A 22,324-nucleotide genomic window follows, 5' to 3' on the forward strand; every position below is an offset into this window, starting at 1 on the left:
CAGAAATTTGAGGCTCAATTGTGCTTCTACGTTGAGGACTACCTGTATTATACCAATGTCTCAGGATGTGTATCAGGGTAGCAGTAGAGAAGAAGCAAAAATGGAAAGGAATAGAGGGATCTGCATGTAGTTGTAACAGCTACACTCTAAATAGAAGCCGACCAGGGACAATAACTGGAATGGGGGCACTGCAAGGAAAGAGGTGAGAATATTTCAGCTTCAGATTTTAGTTTAGTTTAGTTTACTTTATTGTCATTGCATCTCATACAACGAAATTAAATGCCATCTTCAGTGTACATTATAACTATAAAAATAAAACACAAACACACATCCTTCACATTTTATACAACTGAATTGAAAACCCCTAATATTGCATTAATATATAATGCATTAATATATAATTGCATTAATATATAATAAGAGCCTTGATAGTACAGTGGTTTACGCACCCTGTTATTAACACAGCTGCCTGCAATTTACTGCTGGTTCGAATCTCTCCAAGGCTCAAGGTTGACTCAGCCTTCCATCCTTTCTAAGGTAGGTGAAATGAGGACCCAGTTTGTGGGGGCAATAAGCTGACTTTGTATAAATATACAAAAGTATGAAGGCTATTGCTTAACGCATTGTAAGCCGCCCTGAGTCTCCGAGAAGGGCGGCATATAAATCAAATTAAAATAAAAAAATAATAAAAAAAAATATTGCACTATATAGTAGAATTCAATATGGTTACTGCCCTGGAATAGAAGCTGTTTTTCAGCCTGTTTGTCCTTGTTTTTATTATCCTGTACCGTCTGCCAGATAGTAATAGTTCAAAAAAAAAGAGATGGATCTTTAAGAATGTTTCTAAAATGTGCCCTCACTGCTTTGGCTATGGGTCTGTGGGAGAACATATTAGAGCAGAGGTATCAAACTCGATTTCATGGAGGGCCACATCAGGGTTGTGTCTGACCTTGGGGGGCCAGGGTGGGTGTGGTCAGCATGTCACTCATTGTGGGGCGCCTTTGGAGACCCAAGTGCTCTGCCGGCGAAAACAGGCTCCTGAGCTCAATTTTCGGCTGGGACGGCCTGCTGCAACCCTCTGCAAGTGAAAACGGAGCTCAGGAGGGCTGTGCATGGCCCTCCCGAGCTCAGTTTTCACTGGCAGAAGCACCATGGGCTGGCCCTTCATATTTCCAGTGCGGCCCCGCAGGCCAGATCTAAGCACCCTGCGGGCCAGATCCAGCCCCTGGGCCTTGAGTCTGACACTCCTGTATTAGAGGGCAACTTTTCCTGGTCCAGTAGGCAACAGTTTTAAAGCAGGGCTTTTGAGGAAAGTACTACCAACACCACTGACAGGCTGGCAGCTGCTTGCTTGCTCCTCCTTGACATGGGAATATTGATCTCGCTAGCCCCTGGAAGTTAAGGCTTGAACTTTTTTTAAAAAAAACATTATTCTTGAGGACTCTATATGTGATTACTGGAATTTGGAAAGAGATTGATGGATATACCCAAGGTTTGTTTGTTTGTTTCAGGTGTGTGTGTGTGTGTGTGTGTGTGTGTGTGTGTGTGTGAGAGAGAGAGAGAGAGAGAGAGAGAGAGAGAGAGAGAGAGAGAGAGAGAGAGAGAGAGAGAGAGAGAGAGGTGGGATTATCAGTCTCCCAGATCAACAGACCTGTTCCCCCGTCCTTCACCAAATCCAGATGAATGTTCAGTAGGGCATAAGAACATAATGGTATGATGTGAGGAATTTTGCCCACTTCCCAACTATGCACCATCACACCATTCAAGGAGCAATTGGTGGTTATTTTTCTTGCATGCTAGGGACTGAGTAGGAGAGGAAAGAAAATTAGGACATTCACCAATTGTTGTCGTGAATCTCCACTTATTATATGTGTAAGGACAATGCCACTCCCTGGCCTCCTTATTGTGTATCTAAAGATCAGCCATGGGAGCAGGGCAAATTAGGTTGACCTAGTTTTCTGCTGCCTCAAGGATGGGAGGAATACACGTTAACTGTCTGTGGGGAAGTGCCCAGTGTGAAAAACAGTGAACAAAAGAAAATAAAGGCCATATATAATAAAAAAGCAAAGGGAAACTAACTCAACCTCATTTAAATCAATACCATTCACTGTACTTCTCCCTAACTTTTATCTAGTCTTATAAAAATCTCCTTGCTTCCACCCTGCACACTGATTCATATATTGTCTTTTATCTTTAAAATATGACCTTGTGTTGTTTGATAATCTCATCAACTCAATCCAACCATGATTTTCTTGGTTTTTTCCCTGAATCTTTCCCACTCTTTTTTCATACAATTGTTTTGCAATTTAACTAATAATTAATTATCTTTTTCTATGTAACCAAAGTACCTGAAAACACTTTTTTTGTAATAGTAACTCACTTTAGTATTTGTTACAAATTCATCATTACCATTCATTCTTGACTCTATGTCATCATTTACTACATAAACATACTTTAAGTATGCCAGTTCAATTGCATTTCTGAACTCTAGTGGGCAGAAACACTTCCTTATATAAAATCATTTCTAACCAATACAGAAATGCATTTAGATCCTTGCTTCTCACAATTTATGATCCATGAAGGAGTTTGAGAATAACTCTGTACTCACCTGGAGCTCTAAGCTACACTGAGTTATATATGAAGTTTTTTCTTTTAAAGGCAACAAAATTTTTGAAAATGCGAAAAACTATCTCTCCCTCCCTCCCTCTCTTCTATCTGATCTATCTATTTATTCTCCTATTTCTTAACCACCCATCTCCCTTAAAGAGGGTTTTTTTAGATCCTATACTCAGGAAGGATCGTGGATAGGATACTGTAGGCCTTTCTTTTTTTACTCTAGTCTTAGTTCATACTGGGAGATGTGTTTTCAAATTGTCTGTGGGGTTAGCATCTCTGCATGTGAATTTCTGATTATATGTTCTCTCTTGTTTAGAATGAAAAATAACACTCTGTTGTGGGCAAAGGGGGAAAAAAGGAAAACAAAGCAAATATCTGTAGGAATAAAATAGATTAAAGCTTAATAACAATCAAATCTTTCCTGGTCAAGCACACATAGATAAACACACAATCTCCATCAAATTGATTATATCAATTTTTATTAAAACAGAAATACACATAGGAGTTAATTTTAAAAATTAGTTGACTTGATAGAATAGATTCATCTAAATTAATGGTTTAAAACGTGAGTTGTTTATAGCTTACTGTAAAAAAAATAGGTTATTTCATTTAAAAAACAAAACTTGTTAATTCCTTAATCATATAATTCATAGCATTCTGTTACAGAGCTCTATGTAGTGAGATTCTTTTGTCGTTGTTCAAAGAAAACACATGTATAAAAAGTAGAATGCAGTACAGCATGTTAAAAAGATGAAAGGATTACAGATGAGTGTCTGCTATAGGTATTCTCCTAAGTTCAACAATTTGGGAATTAGCTATTGTACTTCCATCCAGGCTGCCATGACATGATTCAGTGTCACTGATGTTGAGGCCAGCACCTGAAACACAAAAAGAAAAGCAGAATATTTGGGAGATTTGAAAACGAGAACATATCTTCTATAGAATACACTTATCTGATGATGATGAGGAGGATGAGGATGATGAGGATGATATCAGCTTTCCTATTCTTAGTGGTTTAACCATTCTGGCATGATTTAGTGACATATCATTCAAAAGTTGTATCAAAATTATGTGGCTGGCTTATAAAAGCTAAACTCTTGTTAAAATTAATATATAAGATTCCTCCAATTTAAAATATCTTAGGCATTAAACATAAAACATCATAAATTGTTTCTAGTTTACATCTGAATCATCTTTTTTTTAACTATCATTTACCTTACTGAATTTTTGATCCATAAACCACAGTTACAAATATCACATTAAGTGCTGTGATTTTACATATTTAATTCTACTACTGCAATATTGCCTTCATTATATTTAAAGACTTAAGCTGACTATATTAGGGTTAAGGTTTGCAAATCTCTGGAACTCTGTTAGATATTTTTATATTTTTTTATTCATCATTCAGATTTTATAGCCTAACTCCAGTCTTAATTTATATTAATGTTCTCCCTCTCTCTCTCTCACACACACACACACATTTGGACACACATTCTTCATGTAACCTCTATGCTTCATGTCCCTTAAGAGTCATTTTTGTATAGTTTCATGAAACTATATGTCTTTAAAAGAATACACATTATTAAATATACACGTAAAACTCCAAGGTGTGGAAAGAAACTAAGGATGATGGTTGCTTCTTTGGGTTCTTTCTGTGTACCTCACCAATTGCTAATGGAGTTCCTCACAAAGATAACATCTACATGATGAGGGACAGGACCTCCATGCATCAATGACAATCACAGTTTACAATTATGCTACTTTAGAAAGCTTGACCTAACCCTGTACTACTGTAGGTGGGCAGATTTCCTGAACCAACATTACATCAAGATGGGTAGGGTTATCAGTGTAATGCTTCCATATTTTCTCCATAGAGGTACAGTTCTTCTGGCATAGCTATTTAGGACGATGGAATAAGCATTTTTAGCATTGTCTGAATTCTTCATGAACAAACAAAGGTGGAAACATTTCTCCTCCCCACCCCCCACATTATCTCTTCTTCTAGTGGCACCAACTGATTGCTTTGCCTGCATGAACATACTGTGCTTTTGGTCTTAGGACAAGTAAATAAAACATTTAAAAACTGCCCAACCCCTACTTAGACATTTCAAGACTTGCAAATCCTATTTAGGCAGAAGTGCATGCAAGCATAATTAAACATGGTAATGTCAAAAGAGATTAATTCCAGACATTACTTGCCAGTAAAACCAGCTACAAATGAGCAAGGGCTGCAAAGATTCAATGGACTGGGCAAATTTATTTCTGCTGCAAATGCATAGGTTTCAAAGGAGCTGTACCAGCAATAAACCTGGCTCACTGCATTTGGAACATGTTATATTTGCAGGAAACCAAATGTTACCACTTTTTAAAACTAGCAATTAATAAAACATATAAGACAGAAAATGTGGCATATTAAGTTGCTTTGTTATACATGAACAGGGATTATTTGTCTGTTTTTAATTCTATGACACAGCAGATGACATGATCAAATTACAATATTCTTCATCCCATCAAATGACTTAAATATGCTTTACAAGATAGGTTCCTACAGCTATCATTAGGCAAGCAGTGTTCCTTTTTTCAATCCTTTCCTTCTTCACAGTTGTTTAGTGAGAAGGAAAAAAAGAATTGTGATTGAAGGCCTGGGAAGATTAAAATGGAAGATGATGATGAAATCCTTCTAAAGATCTGTCAGTGAGGGGAGTTGATCAGGATAGATTCCAAACAGTAATTTGAGGGTAGAGAATAGAAATCCTGAAGCAGTGAATTAACTTCTAATTTATAAAACCAAGTATCACTGTACACAAATCTTTCCTAGAGCATAGGTCCCTTCTGTTCCTTGACTCATTTTTACCATAAAGAAACAACAGACAAAGCCAAATGGATTGACCTGCTGTTTCCCATTTTATACATGTCCGGTTTTGTTGTGTTGCTGATTGCTTAAACAAATAACCTATTTAAGTTTATTGCTTTGTTAAAATCCAAATTATAACATGACTATACTTTTTCATGCCATGAATGAATTCCTAAGGATTTGATAATCTTTTTTTAAAAAAAATAAAACTAAAGTCCTCTATGGAAGAACAACTTAATACTGCACAGACCAGTTAAGTTTTTTTCTAGAAGTGTTTACCACAAGATAGTTAACAGTTCTTAGGGGCAGCGTGGTCTCAAATTAAAGCAATGGGGCCCTGTAAGATGGTGTAATGACTTCACACTGGGACTATGATTTTTGAGAAAACATTTTCAGCACTAATGCTAAAGTTGGACTCTCATGCTGTCTTGTTAAGAACAGCTACTCTGTCAATTGAGCCCAACTTGCAGTCAAAAAAGAAAACTCTGAGATCGGACGTTGCTTACCTGAACGTCCCTTCTCGACGCGCTGCTGGAGAATCCAAAGCTTCGGGTTATTCAATAGTCGAGTAGCCTACACTGAGTGTGTTCCTTTAAATTTCTTCTTCAGACACGCCCACTTGCTTGACAGAGCCTCAGTTTTGTTCACGAAGGAGAGGTCGTTGTAAGTTGTCAGGGAAGAGTCCGCAGCAGCCAGGCTGGGTGGGTTGGATTCTCCAGCAGCGCGTCGAGAAGGGACGTTCAGGTAAGCAACGTCCGTTCTCCAACGCGCTGCTTGGAGAATCCAAAGCTTCGGGATGTACCCAAGCAAGTTCAGATAGGGGGGGTTGGCTGCTGAGTGGCGTCTGAAGAAGGACACACAGATTGGAGAACACGGCGACCAAAGGACGCCTCAGCCGAGGCGAAGGAGTCTACTTTGTAGTGCCTGATGAAGGAATTTAATGAGGACCAGGTAGCCGCTCTGCAGATATCAGCAACGGAGGCATTAGTGGCCCAGGCGGCCGTAGTGGCGGCGCTTCTGGTGGAGTGAGGGAGGATCCTTGGTGGAACCGGTTTGTTCTTCGAGGAATATGCCCGGGAGATGCAAGACTTAATCCATCTCCCGATAGTCGTAGAGGAGACCTTCCGGCCCATAGAGGCGGGTAGAAATGAAACAAAGAGCGCCTCCGATTTGCGGAAGTGCTCTGTCCGCTTAATGTATCTGCGAAGGGCTCGGCGGACATCCAGAAGGTGCCAGTCAGCTTCCAGGGGATGCCGAGGATTCGGGCAGAAGTCCGGGAGGATCAATTCCTGGGCCCGATGGAAGGCAGAGTTTATTTTAGGTAGGAACGAAGGGTCCAGTCTCAGTACAACGCGGTTCGTGTGAAAAACACAGAGGTCCTGTCGCACAGACAAGGCCGCAAGTTCGGATATGCGGCGAGCAGACGTAACCGCAACCAGAAAAGCCACCTTGAGGGTCAGGAATCTGAGGCTGACGGATGCAAGGGGTTCGAATGGAGGGCGTAAAAGAGCCTGCAGGACTAAAGTCAGGTCCCAGGATGGGTAGCGATGGACGGCTGGTGGACGTAGGTTGGTTGCTCCTCTTAAAAACGCGCGAATCGCCGGATCCTGCGAGAGAGGAAGATTTCCGGGAGTCGATAGAACAGTACTCAGCGCGGCAACTTGTCGCCGAAGCGTGTTGGGAGCGAGGCGCTTATCGAAACCGTCCTGTAGGAACCCCAGAACCTCAGGAACGGAGGCAGACGTAGGGTCCAGGTGCGACTTTGTGCACCAGGCACAGAAGGAAGTCCAAGACGCGTCGTAAATCCGGCAAGTAGACGGTCGTCTGGAGGCCTGAATAGTGGGAATAGCGCTTTTGGGCACATTGCGTTTTCTCAGTCGGATCCTCTCAAGCGCCAGGCGGTCAACTGCAACCACTGGGGCTCTGGGTGCAGTATGACCCCCTGGCTGAGAGAGATCCTGTTGTCTGGTATCCGCCACGGAGGCGCCACCGATAGGTCCATCAAGTCCGCAAACCAGGTCCTTCGAGGCCAGTGGGGTGCGATCAGGATAACGTTTGCCCTTTCTGCTACTATCCTGCGAATCAGGCGGGGAAGGAGAGGAAGGGGTGGAAAGGCGTAGAGGAGACCCGTCGGCCAGGGAGACGTGAGAGCGTCGACCCCTTCTGCTTGAGGACATGGGTACCTGGTGAAGAACCTGGGAAGGTGTGCATTCTCGCGGCTGGCAAATAGGTCGACCAGAGGCATGCCGAACCGGCGAACGAGTTCGGCGAACAGGGCCAGATGGAGACGCCATTCGGCGTGGTCCAGATGCTGCCTGCTGAGCCAGTCCGCCTCGGTGTTCGATGACCCTGCGATGTGTTCTGCTGCCAGCGATAGAACATGCTGTTCTGCCCAGGTCAGTAGAAGAGTCGCCTCCTCCATAAGTAGCCTCGATCGTGTTCCTCCTTGGCGGTTCACATGCGCCTTTGCGGTGACATTGTCCGTGCGTATCAAGACATGATGCCCCGCCACCATTTGCTGGAACCGAAGAAGAGAGAGACGGATCGCACGCAGTTCCAGCCAGTTGATCCCTTTGAGGCGCTCCTCTGGAGACCAGGTGCCCTGAGCAAGGTGAGAGCGAAGGTGACCTCCCCAACCTGAGAGGCTGGCGTCCGTTGTTACTACAAGTCTCTGCAGATTCTGAAAGAAACAGCCGCGCATCAGTCTCGGAGAAGTCCACCAGTGGAGGGTCAGAGTGACTTCTGGCGGAAGAGACACCCGAGCAGATGAGTTGCTCCGTCTGGCCCTCTGAAAGGGCAGGAGGAACCACTGTAGTTGGCGAGAGTGGAACCTCGCCCAAGGGACGACCAGCAGACAGGAGATCATTTTCCCGAGAAGGCGGGACAGGAGAAGCAATGCCACACGTCGGGAAGACAGAACCTGAGATGCCAAGGACTGGAGGCTGGAGTAGCGGTCCGCCGACAAGAATACCTGGCCCTTTACCGAATCTATTACGGTGCCCAGGTGAAGGATTCGTGTAGTGGGTTGCAATTGGCTCTTCGGGATGTTGAGAGAGAAGCCATGTTGGCGAAGGCAACGGCACACTATCTGCAGGTCCCGGGAGGCTCGGGTCGGAGTGGAAGAGAGAACCAGTATGTCGTCCAAGTAGCAGTGGAGCCGCACTGGCTGTAGACGTAGGTGGGCCGCTACTGCTGCCAGGAGCTTCGTAAAGGTTCTGGGGGCAGAGGAGAGGCCGAAGGGCATAGCCCTGTATTGGAAATGCCTGTTGTCGTAGGCAAAGCGGAGAAATCGACGATGTGAAGGTCGAATGGGCACGTGGAGGTACGCTTCTTTCAAATCTATAGACGTCATCCAGTCTGAAGGTCGAATGGACGCCAGAATTGAGCGTAGAGACTCCATCTTGAACTGATGATAGATGATAAACTCGTTCAGCCTCTTGAGATCTAATATGCCCCTGTAACCCCCTGATGCTTTGGGGACCAGGAAGAATATTGAATAGAATCCGGTCCCCCGATGTTGAGGGGGAACCGGTTCTATGGCCCGTATTTGGAGGAGGTGGTGGATTTCCGCCTCCATCAATTGACGCTTGGGTAGATTGGATGGAAGAGGGCACTGTATAAAGCGAGAAGGGGGACGAGAATGGAACTCCAGGGTAAGTCCAAGGCGGATAGTTTGCAGAACCCAGGCGTCCGTCGTTGAGGCCTCCCATTGGGTGAGGAAGTGTCGCAGACGGCCGCCGATGGGAAGGTGAATGTAGTCACTTTCCCCTTCTGAAGGAACGGGCTCCCGTTCCGCGGAAAGGTCTTTTGGCCGTTGGAGGCTTCCGGCCGCGGTCCCTGAAGGAGGGCCTGTCGAAGGGACGGTCGAATCCTTGAGGATAAGATCTGGAGGGAAAGGCGAAGGACCCCGAGGGTCCGGCTTCTGCTCGAAAGGGCTGCCTGGTAGAGTATGTAGAGGTTTTGCGATCTACTCTCCGATAGGAAGATGGCATGACCTTCCTCTTATCCTTGTCCTCGACAAGGATGGGGTCTAAGGAGTCTCCAAAAAGACGAGATCCTTTATACGGTGTTGAGGCCAGGCGCCATCTGGATTTTGCGTCAGCTCTCCAATTTTTTAGCCAGAGTAAACGGCGCGAAGTAACCGAGGACACGAGGGCCCTAGATGCAAATTTTGCAGCATTAAGTGAGGCATCCGCCGTATACTCAGTAGCCGCCACCAGTTTGTTAACGTCCTTATGGAGGCGGGAGTCCTCAGGCGGAAGACGCTCCTGAAGTTGACGGAGCCATATCAACGTAGCTCGGCTGAAGAAGGAAGCCGAGGTAGCCGCCCTGACAGCCCATGCAGCCGCATTATGTGTGCGTCGAAAGGTGAACTCTGCCTTACGATCTTCCGAGCGCAGACCATCAGCTACGTCACCAGATATGACAGATGAGGAGGTGAGATTGGCAACCGGAGCATCCACGGTTGGCAGCTGAAGGATGTCATGCAAGCTAGGTGCCGAGCAATATAGCTTCTTGTCCAGACCTGTAGGTGCCGGGAGAGACGCAGGAGAAACCCAGGAACGCTGAACCACGTCCGAGAATAGTTGCGGACACGGGATGAAATCTGCCTCCGCTTTTGGCGCCGTAAACAGGGCCTCGTGATGGGAAGGGGGATCCTGTTGATCTACCTGCGTCGATGGATCTGCTAGTCTAGTTGCTATCTTAGCCTTATGTAGAAGGGACTTAAATAGCGATGGTCGGAAGAGGCCAGAAAAGGAGGGCTTGTCGGGAGGCATATCCTCGTCTTCCGATAGCTCCATGTCTTGAAGCTCCGCATCACCTTCTTCCGAGGACGACTCGCCGCTGCGCCCGTAATCATGATGGGATGAGTCCGGACGCAAGGTGGGCTGGTAATGACTGGTCGCTTGATGAGCTAAGCGAGGTGGTGGTGGGGGAGGCGGAAGGAATTGCGCCTGGGGCCAGGTCACATAGTGAGTTGGTTGCTGAGCGGTTGCCGCTAAGGTTTTGGAAACTGTGTCAGAAATTAGGCGTTGAATGTCATACGCAGGTGGTGCTGGAGGCGCTGCGACCACAGCGCGTAATCCGGCTGCAGTTGGAGTAAATGTCGCCTCAGGTTGCCTTCTGTGAGTAAGAGAGGTCTTGTAAGAAAGGTCAACGGGTCCCATAGGTAGGGCCGAACCCAGAGCAGAGCCCGAATCGTGTTCAGGCTGGGCAGGTGTGGTGAGTTGTTGTTGGTTAGCTGTCTCCTGTGAAGGGAGAGCCTCAGCCTCTGCCACAGTCAAGGTAGTAAAAGGCAGGTTCGTGGCCTTGGACCTGTGGGATTGCTTACGTGCCTTTTCAAATTGTCTCTCCAGAGCTCTGTGTCTCCTGGAAGCGTCTCTGTCAGATGCAGTAGAAGATTTCGACCTTTTAGAGGAAGTAGCTGCAGAAGAGGACGATTGATGATGAGAACGCTTCATAGTTGCCTTGCGTGTCCTCTCTGGAAGTGGCCTTTCTGGAGAGCACTGACCATCTTCAAAATCAGAAGAGAGCTCAAGCTCCGCCATCGTAATCAGGTGAGCCTTATTAAATTCTGTAGTTAAATATTTACTTATATATATATATATAGATTTTTTTTTTTTTTTTTTAAGGTAAAACAACAGTAACAGTCAGTAAACAAGAAGGTAAGTAAAGAAGGTCAGTCTTGGAACATCCAATAACAAGAAGGTAAGTAGAAAATTCAGGCTTGAAACTTCGTTTCAGAGTTGGAAGAAAATAGCAGAAGCAAAGTCCCATTTAATTTTGACAGCAGGCTGAATTGAAAAACTGTGTATGTGTAAGCAGTTGCCGGGCAGATTAGCAGTCAGGCTGAAGCGAAGAACTGCGCATGTGTAAGCAGTTGCCGGGCAGAATAGCAGAATAAAACGTCCAATCAAATTTAACGGTGAGGCTGTGTAATTAGTTGCCGGGCAGAATAGGAAGCCGTTGGCGCGCCAGAAGTTCTGACAGGGAAAAAATGGCGCGAACCCTCGAATATACAAAAAAACCGGTTGCCAGGAGAATGCTTGCGATCCCTTGCCAGGCGATCGCCGATGAGCAGTCCAGCAGTGTATTAGAGAAGGGCGCGAGCTGTTAGGACTCTGCTCTCAGCGCCCGAGGGTAAAAACAGGGCGCGCGAGTCCCAAAGGCACTCCCAGCGCCGCCCGCAATCTTGATGAGGCGACGGAGAAACGGCTGCTGGGCGCCGCCAAAGCGTGCGCACGTAGCAACGGGCGAAATGACAATTCTGCGGCTGTCTTTAATGCGCTCAATGCCTCAGAAGATCAGCGCCTTGAGAAAACACTTGGAAATGGAGTGTGCCGCTGAGAGCAGGGCCTTAACTCCACGCCGCCCAGGGAGGCCAGTCAATGGCGGGGGCGGTATTGCCGGTAGGCCGGGGAACCAACCCTCACGCCGGCGGCAAGCAGGGGAGGAAAACGGGCTCTCTTTAAGAAGAAGATCTTCCTGGCTATGCAGTCCCAATTCACTCACCGCTGCTGTTATTAGAGAAGAATCCAAAGCTTCAGAAGAAACAATAGTCAAGTCACTAAGTGGAGAAAATTTCAGACAGTGTCACAGGCTCGACTGAGTGAACTAAACTGAGGCTCTGTCAAGCAAGTGGGCGTGTCTGAAGAAGAAATTTAAAGGAACACACTCAGTGTAGGCTACTCGACTATTGAATAACCCGAAGCTTTGGATTCTCCAAGCAGCGCGTTGGAGAAATATGTTTAACATTGCTTTCCAATGTTAAAAAATGAGGAATTATAAATCTGAAGTATGTTTACAATCTTCTGGGCTTGCAAAATCAGTGTGGTGGTATCTACTACTCCAGAGGGTAAATGAATATTAAATCTCATCTTGACTTTTTTTATGTTTAAAACCTGTATTATATTATTGGTAGTTTCTCACCTGTTTCATGTTTATACACATCCAACAAGATTTTTTTATGGGAAGCACAAACAATTAACTGTTATTTTCATTTTGGTAACTTTAGTAGAACTGAGAGTTTCTCCTTTCATTTAGTATTTCTTTTAAACAGTAACTAATTTTAATTATTTATTTATTCATTTTTGTTTAGCAAGGAATGAAACACTATAGTTCAGCTGTGAAAGTTTCATGAATAAACAAGGGCCTATCTGAATTTACTCTAAGAACACCAATGAAACCAAATGCAGATTATGGCTCAAAGGTCTCCCAGGTGCCTGTTTGCCTAAGAAACTCACAATACCTGTAAAGCAAGTTTAAGATGAATTTAGGTAGCCAATCTAGTCTTTCTGCCTATGTGACACAAAGCACTTTAGAAATATTTCTTCAGGGCACTCATTGTTTGACCCTAGTTTAATTAGCACTTTTTAAAAAGTTACATAACTTGGCACTTATCCTTTTCACACAGTAAACACACATACATATATTTGTGTCAGTTTATGCCTTTCTAAGCAGTATTACAGTCATATCATTTGCTGCCATGTCTCACTGTGCAACTATCAATGTTCCAAACAAGTAAGTCTGAGAAAATGTTATGCTACTGAGTGATCCATGCAAAACATAATCAGGCTTGGCTTGTATTCTGCTGTGTGTAACCAAGATGTATACAAACTAGAAATACAAGTGCTCTTTTGAAGTCAGTAGTCATATTGATATCTGTAAGCTTGAAAACCTATCCCTTCAAATTAAGATAGCTGTGAGGTTGGCAAATGATGTAGCCTCCAAAAGTATTAGTGGTCATATGTTTGACTGTGAAGTGCAAGACATCTGATGAGTGGAATGCTGACTTGCCACTCTTCTAGAAGACCTGTAGAAATCCATAAATTTCATTTTCTGCATGTCCAAGAAATCCCAACAGTGTCTTCTCTGGCATACTTTCACATTCTGTGACTGGATTTTCTCCATCTTTTACTTAGAATTAATTTTAATCTGGTTCTTGGACGATAGTTAATCTTCTTCTTTAAATAGCTTTGGGGAGCCTAACTCAGCAAGATGGCATAATTGCACAGGCCATTACCATATTTCTGATTCATCTGCAATTGCTTCCATGTACTGTAAATGTGAAATTAGAGCCATATAAATTGGATATATGGTAGCATTTCTATATCTGAAATAGTAGCTTGTGGTTCATATAAGAATAATATTTACTTCTTCACCCTAAATTTCAAAACTACAATAAGAAAATATGTTCTAGTTCCTGATATAGGCTAAATGTGTTTTCATTCAATTTGCTTTTTTGTTCTTTAAATAAAATGCATATTAAGTTTAGTACAAGACAGACTTTTTACTTTGATGTAAATAGTTAGTCAGAATACAATTGCAAAAAAATCACATCTGAATATTTAGAAAGGAGGATATATTATACTTACCAGTTTTTAAAGCAAATATTAAATCATCAAACTCTTGTGATTCTTCATCTGCCATCAAAGAACTGTTCCTAAATCCTCCAGCAGCTATATAGGCATTGCCATTCTGTGGGCTTTGCTTAAAGACAGTCCTGGCCTCTGTTCCTGTTCTTGGGGATGTCCTCTCCCAGTCTGCTGGCATCTTTAGAAAAAGCATTAAGTATACAGTTGTTTTATACAGAGTGCCACAAAAAAAGCACTCTGTGTTATCTTCCTAATGGTATTATTGGTTCGCTAGTCTAGAGGATCCCTCAAATAGCAAATGATGCCTTCATCATTATTTACTTATTTTGGCAACTGAGGAAAATATTATGTTGATTTAGATGCAATAGGCTGACCCCAAATATCCTGGCCCTAGCAATGCATGCAGTCAAAAGAATTAGAGCAACAGATTTTTCCTTATGGATTATGGCATTTCCCAATGCCAAAATAGCAAATGTCCATCTCCTTGTCTAAGTGCATTTTGTATCCCAATTGGTTAAATTATGCTGGATCCTAAGTTACACAATTCCACAAAACTCTCTCCTTTCCCAGTAAAAATCAGTTCAGTATTGAGAAATAAGAATTCTGGACTTTTAATGATACTTTACCTAATGGCTATGTTAGGCCCACAAATTAAGTGGGACTAAGGTTTGATATTGCCAAAAATACCACTATCAAAGGAAGGCCGTTTCTCTAAGTCTAGCCACCAATTCCTTTAGGGATACACAGACTGTTCTTGATAAAATAATAATGTAGTATACAAGATGAAAGTTACTTTCTTTGTGAAATAATAATTGGTAGATCTACAAATACATAAAATATGGAATGCATAACTGATATCAAACTGGCCTTGGATTTATGTGTATCTTACTGAGGATTCTGTAACTCCACAACAGATGTTCAAAGAAAAAGAGTCAGAGCTGTCAGCATGACAGTAGCAGCAACTACAAGGCTGCCTTATCGTCTGAGACCCTCTGGTTCTATTTCAGCCAACACTGATTGCCTGCTGAGATGAAAGTCAAAGACCCTCCTGCATCTCTGAATACCTCAGGAATGGTAATTAGTGTGGAGCAAGAAGAGGTATTTTCTGTGACAATAACCTTGTGCTGGTTATTGCCTAAGGAAGCCTAGTGTCATCTCCTTTTTAATGGCTTTTCAGAGGATGGTTAAATCTTGCTTTCTGCTATAATGACTATTTCAGAAGGCATGGTTAGTAATAGAATTATTTTTACATAATTGGATCCTCCCCAAGAGGAGCTGCTCCCCAACATGGCTGCTGAATGGTAAGGAGATTTTTCTCTTTTACCGGTAATCTGCTGATTTTGCTGCCTAAGATGGCTTTCTGGTAATGTTGCTCCCTGGATTTGAACGGGAACACTTGGGAATGATCCAAAAATGACTTTTGGATGGACATGGACCCATTTGAAAAGGGGATCTTAAAGATTCAAAGATAAAAGAGATATCAAATGTACTGTACAGAGGTAGAACTGAGTTGATTCCATACAACTCTCTGAACTTCAAGTCTGCATTTGTTTGCAATAGCAGAAGCCTGACATGGAGAAGTGACAAACTGATTTTTCTTAGGAGGACTTGGAAAGATTGAGGAATGGATTTATTACTCTTAATTGCAAACCACTTTTAACTGGACTTTGTTGGGAAGACAGACTGATTGTAGAAATTGAATGTAGTATATTTAACTAGACAAAAACTGATAAGAAATTATATCAAAAAATGAAAGTGGATATATGATCTAGGATAAATTACTCTTACTCTTGGGGTGATTTGGGATAGGTAAGAGGCCACGGTAAACTTTCTATAAATTGATTACAATAACAGTTTGCTAACAGAAGGTTTTGAAACTCTAATCTTGTCCTTTTCATTATTATTGTTCTTTCGGTTAAATATTTTGTCATTAATATACCCTGTTTTCCCCAAAATAAGACATCCCCTGATAATAAGCCCAATTGAGCTTTTGAGCACATGGCAATAAGGCCAAGCACTTATTTCAGGTTTCAAAAAAAATATAAGAAAGGGTCTTATTTTCGGGGAAACACAGTAGCATATAGAAAGACAGACCAATAGTATGCAAATAGATTTGCTAGTTTTTTAAAAATGGGGAGGGGTTGCAAGGCGTGGAAACTAATACTGTAACAATGTATTAATCAGTATTCAACCAGGAGAGGGGTAATACGTGTAGATGTTCTTTTTTTCTTTTTTAAATACACTTTTTAAATATCTTGTATGTTTTGTGTATCTTGTTTTCGTTGTTTTAAATTTCTTGGAATTTTGTATTTTAACTTTCTTTTGAATAAAATAAAAATTGCTAAAATTATTTTAAAATAATTTTGAGTAGCTTTATTATTCTCTGCTGCTGTATTACTTCAGTGGAGCATTTGATGGATTTGTTATTAAAATAAAAATTAAATAAGTTCTGTTAATGATATTTAAGGAAAAAGGAGCTTGTCTGAGGAAAAACAAAGAACACATGTTTAGCTAGGCAAAACTGGCAGAAATGTTAAAATAGTCAATAAACACAATTTTTGCCAAGCATGGCTTATAATTAACATCCACGTATTGTACACTGATTTACTGCTATTGTGACAGATCCTGCTACTACAAGTATAGAATAAATGTACAACGATTTGGCATGGGACATGGTCATCCCAAATTCAAATCTCTACTGAACTATAAAGGCCATACAGAAGGAAGGTAAGCAATGTACTTGATTGAAATTCTTGCTGAAAGTAGCAAACAAAATCCATAAAGAAATGGTACTCAGCCCTTGCCACATACACATACATACTCTTAATAATAATAAAGGTAGGATAAAAGTCTATCTATCTATCTATCTATCTATCTATCTATCTATCTATCTATCTATCTATCTATCTAAATCTATCTCAGCATCTACTTCTGTCCTACTATCGCAGCACCATTGAGTGTGTCCTGACATACGGCATTCTTGCATGGTATGGGAGCAGCTCTGTAGCGGACAAAAAAGCTCTACAGAGAATCATTAAAACTGCCCAGAATATCATCGGGCTCCAGCTACCAGCCCTGGATGACATCTTCGAATTTCGCTGTTTGAGGAGTTGCATAGCATTCTCAGAGACTCTTCCTATCCTGCTTACAATCTTTTTGGACTGTTGCCTTCTGGCAGAAGATACAGAACAATTAAAACTCGGACCACACGTTTTCTGAATAGTTTTTATCCCAGAGCTATAATTGCACTCAACAATGAACTAAAGGGCCACCATCAGTGAGCTGTTGGACAGCATTACTTGGTCTGTTGTGTGGATGTTTGGGTGGTTTAGGGGTGGGGAATTGTGGTGGGTGGGAATGTGTTTGGGGATTGTTGTGTGTGTTGGACCTGGTCTTTGGGTGTTAAATGAATTTCGTTGTATGGCTATACTGTGTATACATATACAATGACAATAAAGTTATTATTAAAATCAAATCAAATCAATCAATCAGCAATCCTAATTCAACCCCCAATCTCTAGCTGGGCAGAAACAATCTTTCATTCAATGTGATGAAAGAACTTCTAAAAGCAAATTCTGTTTCAAAAAGAAGTTTTTTTGGGTGGAAGGTCATATACTTGCACTTCTTTTATTATGAGGTGGCCAAGATGCCGGAGAGAATGTGCTGCCTCTCATGGTGTAATCATTTTTCTGGCTTCTAGGACTTCAATTAAATTCAAGGAAGGTTGTCATTAAGAAATTCCTTTTTTTTTTTTATATAGTGAGGCAACTGTCATCAAGAAGGAACAGCCAGTCCATTAAAAAAATGTTGAAGAGTTTTTCTTTTCCTGAAGTTGGTTAAAGAAATTTCCTATTCCAAGCTACTTTGCCAACAAATTTAGTGGATAATTTTTGAAAGTCTATTTGTGCCCAGCTGCAAGAAAAAGATTCCAGTTACTGTCATCTTGGAGTCTGGATTAATTAGCTCCAGCAATTTAAATGTTAGTTAAGACAATAAGCATAATGAGCTATGGCAACATGGCAATGTGCAAATGCTGTATGTGTTATGTCCTTATATGGGCACCCGCCGGGGATTGGCTAATCCTCCGGCGGGAAATTCAAAGAGCTGTCATTGGGCGGCTGAGCCTGCCGGAGCGTATAAAAGAGCTCCGGCAGCCCAGCCGCTCGTCTTTTTCCTGTGCTTGATTAAAGTACTGAATTGGACCAGAGCTGGTCGCGTCTTGCTTTCCCTGCGCCGATCTAACACTGGCGACGAAGGACTAGAACCAAGCGACGAACCTCGTGGCACGAAGCCAACCTCATAGAGCTAAGTCACTGAGCAACTGAATCACTTCGTAGGGATTTCCAGAGGCATGGCATCAGCTGAAGTCACTTTGCCAGCCCTTGCTCCATTCCGCCCAGGGAAGGACAAGTGGAAATCCTACGTGGTCAAATTTCGGCAATACCTGAGAGGAAACAACATCAGGGATGCCGATGATGACTGGAAAAAGGGCATCTTCTTGGCCAACTGCGGCTCCGAAGTCCTCGATATGGCAATCGATCTCGTAGCACCACGAGACATCGAAGAAGTGCCATGGACAGACCTGCTGCAGATCCTGGAAGAGCACTATGCCCCAACTGGAACACCAGTGGCGAACCGTTTCACCTTCCATCAGAGGGATCAAAAGGAAGGTGAGACCATCAAAGAATTCGTGGCCGCCCTGCGCCAAATCGCAGCCAGCTGTGAGTTCGACCACGTGGACAACGCCATCGCTGACCGCGTGGTTTTCGGCATGAGGGACAGAGGCCTGCAAAAGAAATTCCTGAGCAGGAAGAAACTCGTGCTCAAGGATGTGGTGGAGGAAGCCACCGCATCCGAAATCTCGGAGAAAGCGGCTGCCGCAGTAAGCAGAGCAAAGGGAATCCACAAGATTCGCTCCACAACGCAATCATCAACTGAGGATTCCACAGCTGGATCAGAGTCGGAGGAGGAATCCACCGTACACAAGGTATCCAGACCCCCAAGGCAGGAAACCGCCCAAAAAAGTTACAAGGGGGAGCGCTGTGCCAGCTGCAGAGGGGACCACGCCAGAGCCAGCTGCAAATGGAGAGACGCAACCTGCCGGCGTTGCAACAGGAGAGGGCACATTGCAGAGGCATGCAGAGCTGAGGAACCAGCCCCAGAGCCCTCCAGCCACCGCCCTCGCGAAAACCGGGAGGACAACGCGAGGGCATCCAAACGGTCCTCCTACCAATCCAGACGGGGCGAGAGCGACGGGAACCGGAGGAGAGCAGTACACCAAACCACAATACACCTCTCCGACGACGACAACACCGCCACCAAGTGCCACGCGACCGTGCTGCTCGAAGGGACCCCATGCTCCATGGAAGTAGACTCTGGCTCCATCTACTCAATCATGGATTGGAAAAACTTAAAACGCATCAAGCCAGACGTCCGCAAGAGGGACCTGAGACCCCTGCGCTCCAGGCTGGTGGATTTCAGAGGAAACCACATCGGAGTCCTGGGAAGAGCCTCGCTCCACGTGTCTTACCAAGAATTCCAAGGCAACCTCCCCATCACCATCGTCGAGCACGACCGCCCAACCCTGCTAGGCATGGAGTGGTTCAAGCCACTAGGGCTCGGGATAGTAGGGGTTAACCAAATTCGTCAGGACGAACTCGACACCCTCCTCGAAGAGTTCAAGGAAGTCTTCGACGGTAAGCTGGGGAAATTTGTGGGGAAGCCCATTTCCTTTAATCTTGATAAGACAATTACCCCCATTAGGCTTAAGCCCCGCAGAGTTCCGTTTGCCCTGAGGCCCAAAGTAGATGCTCAGCTAGATAAGCTGATAGCCCAGGGCGTGTTGGAACCGATCGATCATGCAGCATGGGAGACACCCATTGTGACCCCCATGAAGCATGATGGATCTGTGCGCATCTGCGCCGACTATAAATGTTCGATTAACAAGGCCCTTTCGCAGAGCGCATACCCAGTTCCAGTGGTGCAACACCTGCTGCATTCACTTGGGAGTGGGACAATATTTGCAAAACTGGACCTGGCCCAGGCTTACCAGCAATTGCCAGTGGATGAAAAAACTGCGGAGGCACAAACGATTGTCACCCATAGGGGCGCATTTAAGTGCAACCGCCTCCAATTTGGAGTCAGCGCAGCCCCAGGCATTTTTCAATCAATGATGGAACGCCTTCTCCAAGGCATTCCAGGGGTGGTGCCGTATTTTGATGATGTGTTGATCTCCGGGTACTCTAAAACCCAGCTGCTTGAGCGACTCAAACAAGTTTTGCAGCGCTTCAAGGAGAAGGGTTTGAGAGTGAGGAGGGACAAATGCATCATTGGGGTCCAGGAGGTCGAGTTCCTGGGCTATCTCATAGATGGCACCGGCATCCACCCCACCAAAGCTAAAGTTAGGGCAATCCACGAAGCTCCAGCCCCCAAAAACAAAGCCGAGCTTCAAGCATTTTTGGGATTGCTAAATTTTTATGCGGTGTTCCTTAAACAGAAGGCAACAGCCGCTGAGCCACTCCATCGATTGCTGGGGAAAGCGGTTCCGTGGAGATGGGGGACAGAGGAAGAAAACGCCTTCAAGACCATCAAGGGGCTCCTATCCTCCGACAGCGTGCTGATCCAGTACCACGAGACGCTTCCTCTGCTGCTGACCTGCGACGCTTCACCATATGGGATTGGAGCAGTCCTCAGCCACCAGCTCCCCAACGGATCAGAGGCACCCATCGCCTACTTCTCTAAAACGATGTCCAGCACCGAGAGGAATTACAGCCAGCTGGACAAGGAAGCCTTGGCCATTGTGGCTGGAGTCAAGCGCTTCCATGAGTACCTATATGGCCGGAACTTCACGGTCATCACTGACCACAAGCCACTTTAGGGACTATTAGCGGGTGACAAACCCACACCCGGCTACATGTCACCCAGGATGACACGCTGGGCCATATTCCTTGCCGGGTATTCATACAGACTCATTCACAAGCCCGGCAAAACCATCGGGAACGCAGATGCCCTGAGTAGGTGCCCATCCAAAGAGCCAGTAGAAGACCCCGCACCCACCATGAGCCTCCTCCACATCGACGCCGACAGAGACTGCCCAGTGACGTCAGCAGATGTGGCCACCCATACCCAGAGGGACCCCATACTCAGGCAAGTGAGATCCTGGGTCCTGCGAGGCTGGCCAGCAGAGAAACCGGCAGAAAAGTTCAGCCCCTTCGCACGGAAGCAACAGGAGCTGTCCACCATGAAAGGCTGTATCCTATGGGGAGACCGGGTGCTGATTCCCAGCGCTTTACAGAAGAAGACACTCGAGACGCTCCACAACGGACACCCTGGCATCGTAAGGATGAAAGGACTGGCACGGAGTTACGTCTGGTGGCCATCCCTGGACAAGGACATTGAAGAGTGGGTCGCCAGATGTGACCCGTGCCAAGTGGTACATCCCGCCCCTGCCCAAGCCCCAGTGTCAGAGTGGGAGACGCCCAGCAGCCCATGGGCACGGATCCACATTGACTTCGCGGGTCCTATGCAGGGGCACTACCTCTTAATTGTTGTGGACGCTTTCTCCAAGTGGCTAGAGGTCATCCCCATGTCATCTACCACTTCCGAAGCCACCATCAGGGCATTCAGGCGCCTATTCGCAACGCACGAGCTGCCAGATGTCCTAGTCTCAGACAATGGCCCACAGTTAACGTCCAAGGCCATGGAAGAGTTCCTGGCGGGACAGGGCATCCGCCACGCCCTCACCGCATTTTACAGGCCAGCCGGAAACGGTCAAGCGGAACGCATGGTGAGACTCACCAAGGAGACGCTCACCAAGATGAGTCCGGGCGACTGGCAAGAGAGGATCGACAACTTCCTCCTTAAACAGCACATCACCCCGCATGCCACCACCAAGAAGAGCCCAGCTGAGCTACTGATGGGCAGACGCCTGAGGTCACCCCTGGACCAGCTGCACCCCCAGTACAACCCCGAAGTGACAGCAACGGCCAGCCGGCCGCTCCGCGCCTTCGCCATAGGAGACCCGGTGTTTGCGCTTAACTTCAACGGCTCTCCGAAGTGGCTAAAGGGGAGAATAGAGAGCACAACCGGCCCGAAGTCCTACCGAGTCGAGTTGGAAGATGGACAGGTCTGTAGATGGCACATCGACCAGCTCCGGAAAAGGTGGAGGGGATCGGAAGGAAACCAGCCTGACGAGGTAGGCCTACCACACCCCGACGAGGTAGGCCTACAACACCCCGACGAGGTAGGCCTGCAACACCCCGGCAAGGCAGGCCTACAACACCCCGGCGAAGTAGGCCTGCGACACCCCGACGAGGCAGGCCTACAACACCCAGGCGAGGCAGACCACCGACACCCCGACGAGGCCGGCCAAGCACATTACCATGCACTCACCCATCGGCAATCCAGAGCAGTAGACCGGGACCTGCCGCAAGAGGGATGGCATCACCAACCCGGCGAGGTGGGCATCCGCCACTCCATG

The 22,324-nt window shown here is 45.1% G+C and overlaps 1 protein-coding gene across 1 annotated transcript in view; it reads right to left on the reverse strand.

The window, feature by feature from the left end:
* Positions 1 to 3,152: 3,152 nt before the first annotated feature.
* The window catches only part of ADGRV1 (adhesion G protein-coupled receptor V1), a 303,011-nt gene continuing 283,839 nt past the window's right edge, over positions 3,153 to 22,324 (reverse strand). The window contains exons 89-90 of the mRNA XM_070935769.1: positions 13,846 to 14,023; positions 3,153 to 3,494 (exon numbers count right to left, since the gene is read on the reverse strand). Of these exons, the coding sequence (XP_070791870.1) occupies positions 3,376 to 3,494; positions 13,846 to 14,023 (297 nt within the window). The 3' untranslated portion in view covers positions 3,153 to 3,375. The remainder of the gene's footprint in view (positions 3,495 to 13,845; positions 14,024 to 22,324) is intronic.

This window comes from Pituophis catenifer, unplaced genomic scaffold (genome assembly GCF_029215685.1).
Source record: "Pituophis catenifer annectens isolate HBS135680 unplaced genomic scaffold, rPitCat1.0.hap2 SCAF_2, whole genome shotgun sequence".
NCBI classification, from domain to species: Eukaryota; Metazoa; Chordata; class Lepidosauria; order Squamata; family Colubridae; genus Pituophis; species Pituophis catenifer.